The sequence below is a fragment of the Hibiscus syriacus genome, unplaced genomic scaffold, assembly GCF_006381635.1.
Source record: "Hibiscus syriacus cultivar Baekdansim isolate YM2019G1 unplaced genomic scaffold, ASM638163v2 tig00110548_pilon, whole genome shotgun sequence".
Classification (NCBI taxonomy): domain Eukaryota; kingdom Viridiplantae; phylum Streptophyta; class Magnoliopsida; order Malvales; family Malvaceae; genus Hibiscus; species Hibiscus syriacus.
Window position 1 is genome coordinate 6,435,017 of NW_024062775.1, and position 7,839 is coordinate 6,442,855.

At 33.7% G+C, this 7,839-nt stretch overlaps 1 protein-coding gene across 1 annotated transcript; it reads right to left on the reverse strand.

Moving 5' to 3' along the window:
* Window positions 1-3,172: 3,172 nt before the first annotated feature.
* LOC120130846 (protein TIFY 4B-like) lies at window positions 3,173-7,839 on the reverse strand. The gene is given in 11 exon segments (XM_039147999.1): window positions 3,173-3,460; window positions 3,980-4,179; window positions 4,255-4,312; window positions 4,978-5,043; window positions 5,308-5,470; window positions 5,551-5,644; window positions 6,946-7,115; window positions 7,200-7,342; window positions 7,478-7,507; window positions 7,510-7,536; window positions 7,539-7,839. Coding segments are annotated over 10 exon segments (963 nt in total). The 5' UTR covers window positions 7,594-7,839; the 3' UTR covers window positions 3,173-3,460; window positions 3,980-4,022.

The window sequence follows — 7,839 nt, forward strand, 5'->3', positions numbered from 1 at the left end:
TCTTATAGGAAATACGACATTAATTAAGAGTAAAAAGTCAATATCTGCTCAAAGATATTAATCTCTTGACATTAAACACATACAATGATGGTATTTAAATAAATAACAATGATTTATTTATCGGAGAGATCAATTGATTCGAACAGCTTTTAATAGTTTCCTAAGATTTTGTTATTTTAAAATATTTGAATATAATTTTTAAAAAAAAAACAAATACCCTTAGATTTAAGTAATAACCTTGATCGAATATTTAAAATCAAACCATATACAAAATTCTTTTAACATTTTTTTTTTCATCGTCAAGACTCGAAATCGAATATGTAATCTCAAGGACATTAAACTCTTTATAACCCACTAACAACAATCTGTCGTATGTATGATTTCTACTTGTTTATAATCTTCATAATTTTGGTTCAGATTACGCATTAACAGAGACGGAGTTAAAATTTCAACTTGAGGGCTATAACTTTTCTAAAATTTGGAAAGCAATTTCATAATTATTCCATAAATATTTAAATATTGTATATAAATTAAATTTTAAAAACAAAATTTTGGTTGGGTGGGACCACAGCCACTCCCAAGCCCTTAGGGTGTATTTGGTTGGAGGAATGTGAGATTATCATGAGAATGGAATCCACATTCTCCCGTTTGGTTGGCCGTGAATGTCATTCCCGGTAATCTTACATTACCAATAATAGATTTTTTGGGGTATATTACCGGGAATGTCATTACATCCTTTTCCTTAAGTATTGTTGGATTACCAGCGTTTTGGACTAAAATGCTCTTAAAAAAATTTCTTTCAAAAACATCCTTATTCTGTCATTGAATAATAAAAATTCTACGAATGTTAAATTACAAATTTATCCTTAAACTATTTTAGATTTACAAAAAAAGTCTATAATTAAAATTTTATATGAAGTTCAGAGGTTAAAATAAAAATTTACCCTTTCATTAAACCTTTTTATATTTTCAATTTTATAAAAAAATTTATATAAATTTTATGAATTTAAATTTTTAAAGAAAATATATAAATATTTTTCAATTTGTTTAAAAAAACAAATATATAATAAGGACAATTTGGTCAAATACACATTCCAATAATCTTTTATTTATTTAACCAAACATGGTAATCTTACATTCCTGCAATTAAACACAAAATACAACATTCCCAGTAATCCTATTCCCTGGTAATCTTTTATTCCCACTGCTAATTTTACATTCCGTGAACCAAACGCACCCTTAGTGGCTCTGTCCCTTAATAATAGGATATGTTCTTCAAATGCTTAATAATGAAGGATTTTTTTTTTTAAAAAAAAAGTGGAATTATGGTATATTTATTAGTCATAAAAAATTCATCAACAATGTCTTACCGTATACATGTCGGATAAATATACTCACAATTATCATAAATAAAATATTGAGCGACTAGTAATAGTCTGATAAACAAGCACTTTAATAATTGAAGTAACCATATACGGAGATGATTCATTTTGATGTCACCGAGCACCAAACATAGAGGAGAAAAATTTGAAGAATATTCAAAGTGGATAAATGAAAAACTAATCCTCCTTAATTGCAGTCTCATCTGGTACAAATATCTAAAAAGTAACAAAATTTCATATGCAAACGAATGAAGAAATTAAACATCGAGAAAACAAGTGACCAATAAATCTCGTAGAACCACAAACTAAGAAGAATACCAATGAAAGAAACTTGTATTAAGATCTTAAAAGTATCTATATTCATAATATCCTTTACTAAAAAAAGAGTCAAAAGAAAATATTATTATAAATATAAAGTAAAAATTAATAAAATTAAACAACAATCAACTAAAAATTAGAAAAAAGAGATAAAAATAACAGGAAAATGACCAGGAAAAACCATCACTGCTGCCTTTAACACAAAAGAATTAGGGTAAATTACGTATTTAGTATCTAAATTATTAATGTTGGCCCATTTTAATATTAAACTTTTGATTTTTTTCAAAATCATAAATAATATTTAATTTTGTTTCATTTTAGTACCCACCATTAAATACTTGGCGTACATAAATTATCAATTTTAATCCATTTTAGTACCTAAACTTTCAGTTTTTTTTTCAAAACTTTACATTAGGTATGGTTTTGAACAAAATAAAAGTTTAGGTAATAAAACGGACTAAAACTTAGAGTTTAAGTACTAAATACATAATTTACCGGAAGAAATATGATAACTGCCAAACACAAAACAGCTTCAACAAAACACAACAAACTTTTCTCTCTCTCTCTCTCTCTTTCTCTCTCTCTCTATATATATATAGCATACACAAAGGAATGTTTTTGTTGCATAATGGCCATTGATATATTGTTTATAAAATCTTGGGTTGGGTTTTTGGAATCTTATTGAATAGCTTTTTGCGGCCCACTACACAACATTTTATATGATTTTCATCCCCCTCCCGTCTTTCTTTTGTTAAAATGCTGAAGCAAACCCCACCAAAGGGAATTTGGGAGGCCTCTTCTTTTCTCCTTTATATAACTATATGGTAAAACTATGGTAAAAGGGCAATTTTTTTTGTCATGTAGAAGATCCAATTTATTACTTTAGCTCCTATCGTATTTTCGCATCAATTTAACCCTCGAAATTGTTCGATTGCATCATTCTATATTGTACCCCTGACTTAAAATCCTAAATTATAAACCCTAAAATATAATCCCATAACATCTAAAGCATAAACCTCAAGCTCAACTTAAGGTTTATAATTTAAGATTTTAATTTTGGGATAGATTATAAAATAATGCAATTGAACAACTTCGAGAGTTAAAAGAAAATAATAAATTGAATATATTACAGGGAAACAGTAACCATTAATCCTAACTTTTTTTACTCCAAATCCAAATGCAAAGAATGGGGAGATATATGCATACTTTTTATTTGGGACTAAGCACATAAGTATTTATGTACAGTTATGGAAAATGAGACTTTCCTTTGATATGAATTCTAATTTTTCTATTGATATGATTATTATATATATAACATTATATGAATCTATTTTTAGTCAGACATGATTACATAGTAAGTAATCTTGTATGCCTAAATGCATAATAAAAGTGTTGAAATGATTAGACCTAATAGCTCTTATATTAATGCAGATGACACATGATAATGAACTTTTTAAGACTTAAAACGGCTTGTTTGTTTCCAAATTTCGTAAGGACGATTTGTTAAACGACTTGAAAAGCCTGGATATGCTTAAAATGACCATGGGACACCATACTTGTTTCTCTTCGGCTGCCACGTGATCATAAAAGCTTACAGCGACACCGACTAAACTAGATTCCTCATTTAGCTAAGTAATAATAATGGCCGCAACTGATAAAACAAGTTAACTATTATGTTACAAACTCTTAGATGAAATCACCATGCCTAGTCCTTACCCACCAACTCATGGCTCCGATCAAAGCTCATATTTTGAATCCATCTGCAACGACGCAATCACACTTCAGTTATATGATAATAATATGAAATTCTGAAATTATCATTAGATGGAATGCGATGAGATATCCCAAAGTCCTTCAAGGTTTTGCCACTCTTAGATGTGCCTCCACATATTCGAACCCACATCCTCGTGAACACAAACACAAGAGTGCACTCTATAGATCAATGGTATCGATTCTACAAAGTGCAATCCTTTGTGTATGGATCTGTGACTTCAAATATGATTACCTTGAGGGATCTTTAGGTACGTACATGCTAAGTTTGAATCGTATCATGAACTGAGGCGTGGCACCAGCTGACTATTTAAATCTGATGCATTTCAGCATATCATCAGTTCAGGCCAGTCGAAATGTGTTTAATCAGCGGGGAAGTTCACATATCACTGAAATAGTGTAACTGGTTTAAGACATGAGTATCAAATTTGTCCTGGTTTTCCTAGGTTCGAACCCTATTATTATTGCATAAAAGCAAGAAAAACGTACAAGAGATAATTCACTGTCACCTTTTCCGTCGGGAGTAGGAAGACCAGCAATCTTTGCAACATTTCAATGGAGCTGCACTCGAGAGATGTGCGAGGTGCTTCGGCATGGGAGAAAAGCACAGTTCACTTGTTTCTCATTTGAAAACTGATCTCCCATTTGATTTAAGTAGATGTCAAAGGTAGGAGATGAAGACGTTGCCAACTTTCTCTTGTTCTTAAACCTTCACCTAACAGGGGTATGAGAAACATACACGAAAGCAAACTAGATTGTAAGACATATTTGGCATGGGAGCTACCTGTCTTTCTTCTTCTCAAGATATCTTTGCACCAATGCTTTTCTGCTAGTAGGTCCTTCTGGAAACAAGTTACAATAATATTTAGAGCAAATAAAGGGAGAAAGAAAGTTGATATCATCATATCATAAAAGTCACCATCTTGTATATTGCGCGAAAACCATAATATATTGCTGGTTTCTTTTCACTCATGATGATTACATCAATCACTTACACCTTAATATTAGTACAAATATCCTGTTATTCCTACCATGGAAGTATATCAGTTTTATCACACTATTGTTTACACAACAATATTAATCAAATCCAAAAACTTGAAAAATCCTATAGTTTCTTGAATAAAAAATGGTCCTGACATGAGCCGGAAAAACTATTCCCAGATTAGAAAAACATCACAAGAAAGGAAAACTCTGCTTCTGCTGTTTGTCTAACTTCAATTATAATGTGATATCAGCAGCTGAGTCTGTAATAAGCCTATGCTCCAGGTTGATAATAAGGAATATGTAGGGAAGGAGGGGGTTGAAGCACCTAAAGGCTGGCTCTATTGTATTACAATCAATTCAAGATGATAAGTAAAGGCATTAGAGTGCTGATAAGCATAAAAATACAAAAACAAGGGCAAGTAAGTTCCAATCATAATTCATTAAATCAAAGACTGGCAACACTGCTGAATCTGGGACAATAAGAAAATGATGAGATTTTGAGTAATTAGAAGGAAGAGTATACCAAGGTTATTTTCAAGAGATGCGTTGCACTCTTCTCGAGGAAACTGACAGTTTTCTGCTAAATTTACTGGAAAGAAAATAAACATGGCATGTTAATAATCAGTAGAGAACTATCATGCTATATAAGTACAGTATCATACCCGTTTTTAAACAAGCCAGTACATTTACCCTTCATAGATTCTACAGGCATATACCAACATTCATTATGGACTAAAACAGGTTCATCCAAGCAAAATGCTTATTTCTCCTTGTTACAGCTCTGGGTCACACAAACTACATATGGACTAGAGAAATGAAGCTTAAAAACAACTAAACCAACCCATAAGCCTACCTGTTTGCTGAGGTGGCAATATAACCATAGGCGAGCATGGGCTTGTTTTGACGCTTGCAGCCTGCGAATGGCATGGAATGGACCACGGTGTGGTCCGTTGATCGGCTAGAATTTCGTGAGGAAATAGCACTGGGCTAGCTGCAAGTTGCAAGATTGCTTCAGCCTGCAAAACCATTGTATGACAAGCCTTATATAGCAAAACAAGCGATAAGATATCTGAACTGTGAGTGGAAAATATACGACCTTACAACCAGGTATATCATCATAGACATACACTTTTCCACAGTAAAAGATTGTCATCTGTCCTCCTGGCTCTTTTGCTGCTGCACCTGCAGTTCTGGACAGTTGGAAACTTCTCTTAGAACTTCAATTGGCACCATCAACCAAGGAAAACCAGTAATATGATATATTCCTTAAAAGAAATGCTCAAGATAAGTCTATGTCAAGGCCCAAAAATTCACTCAAAATCAAGTCCCTCTAAATCTTTTAGGACTTGGGTCATGCTTAGCTGAACTATGACCTCAAGTATATTTAAAAAATTAAAATAATAATAATCTGCACCAAACCAATAAGATACAATATTTTAATTAGAAAAGTCTAATATGAAATTAGGCTCGTTATCGAAGTAAAGAAGTCATGGGGTTTAACCAGTAAAGCAATAAGTGCAATCTTGAGGAAAGTGACAGAAAACATTGAAAGACACCACCTTCAGTGATATGCTGTAGTCTAAACTCATTTGATCAAGTGGTATCTTGATACTTGGGAAGAGGTAGATGATTCTTCGAAAAACTTTATGAAGGCAAATATATGACCACAAAATCATATACCGGCAAATCTATTAAATGTAAATCTAGAAGGAGAAGCTTTGATCAAGTATATAGTCCTACAAGCCAAAATCACGAAAGCAAAGAAGGGGTAAAGCATACATTTCAGCTGCCCTTTCATATATACAAGAATTTGTAACCAGAAGCCATGCTAATTATAAGCAAAGCACTAAGAATGGGAAGAAATGTGACGAAAGCACTACAAGATTTCAATTAATTGGATATTCCTGAAAGAAGTATTTAGTTCCTCTACAGTTGGTATCGATCAAAGAAAACCATCAACAAGTCAACAACCACACACTTACTCCAAATTGCTTTTGTACCTAACTTCAATTTCATTCCATTTTGATGGCAAGATCAATGGATTACTCCGGCAAACTAAATAAATCAACAGTCGGTGCCACATCATCTGTTGACCCTACCACTCATGCAACTAATTTAAATGTTCAGAACTCTATGACCCTCCAGATCACAAGTCTAATAGTGCAAAGAAAAAAGGAAAAAAACTTATAATTAGCATGCCGTCATTGTTGACTAGAAGATCTGGACTTAATTGCAAGCAGAAATTCGTCCTTGGAAATTATGGAATACGTTATACCACACAGACACCCGGGAACATGTGCAAAATTCACATTCCGTTCACATTGAAACACTAATATTTAACCATTGACTCTAGCAACCGTCAATCACGGACAAGCTTCACCAACATTATGTTGGATCAAACTTCCTAAAGAATAGGAGAATTAAATGATCTCATTCTCATTGAAGTAGGGTTATTCAAAAATGAAACAATAGACTGCCACAAGTAGAGAACCTTGGAGAAACGGAATCATTTCCGGCGGCGATATTTCGACCGGAACTATCACCGGAAAATTCAGATTTAGAGGGATTTGAACGGGGATAAGGGATGGGTTCGTTGGCTGGAGCCAAGATCCCGTTGTGCGGTGTCATTTCGTTCGGTAGAACGGTTGAATCAGAAACGACCTGTGAAAAAAATATTTAATTCGATTAGTTTGACCAAAAGAAAAGTTTCTAAAATGCGTCTAATAACCAAGTAAAATTACGCACGCGAGGAGGATATTCGGGACAGGGAATGTAAAGCTTCTTCCGAGCATCGGCGCCGTCGGAATCTGAATTCATTTCAAGAAGATTTTTCAGCGAGATCACCTGCTGAATCGCTTGCGATTTGTTCCACGACGGTCTCCGCATCCCTACAACCAAAGAACAAACCAAAAACAACAAAATCTAAATCAATACATGCAAACACTTTTAAACTAAAAACACAAAACATACACAAATAAAATAAGAAAATATGCACACACACAGAGAGTGTGTGTGCGTGAAACCTTTCTCTTTGAGGTAACGGCGGCAATCTCGCGAGTGACCTGAGAAATGTCATCCTCGTAAGCTGGTTGAGAGGCTTATCCAGAGGTGACCGGGAAACCGTTTCTCCCGGTGACATGGCGTCCAATTTCCGGTTACCAGAACAAGCTGCCGTCGGAGCTCTAATTTCTTCGCAGTGAGATCGACCAATGCAAGAAGAATAGGGGCTAAGGGGAAGAAATTTTTTTTTTTTTGCACTCTCTCCACTGATTTCAGTTACTAATATCGTAAATTGGAAAGTGCTCCAGGGTCTTTTTGACTTTTCATTACGAAGCCTAAGAGAAAGCGTGAATTTGAGACAAGCTTAGGTCTCCGCTCTCATGTC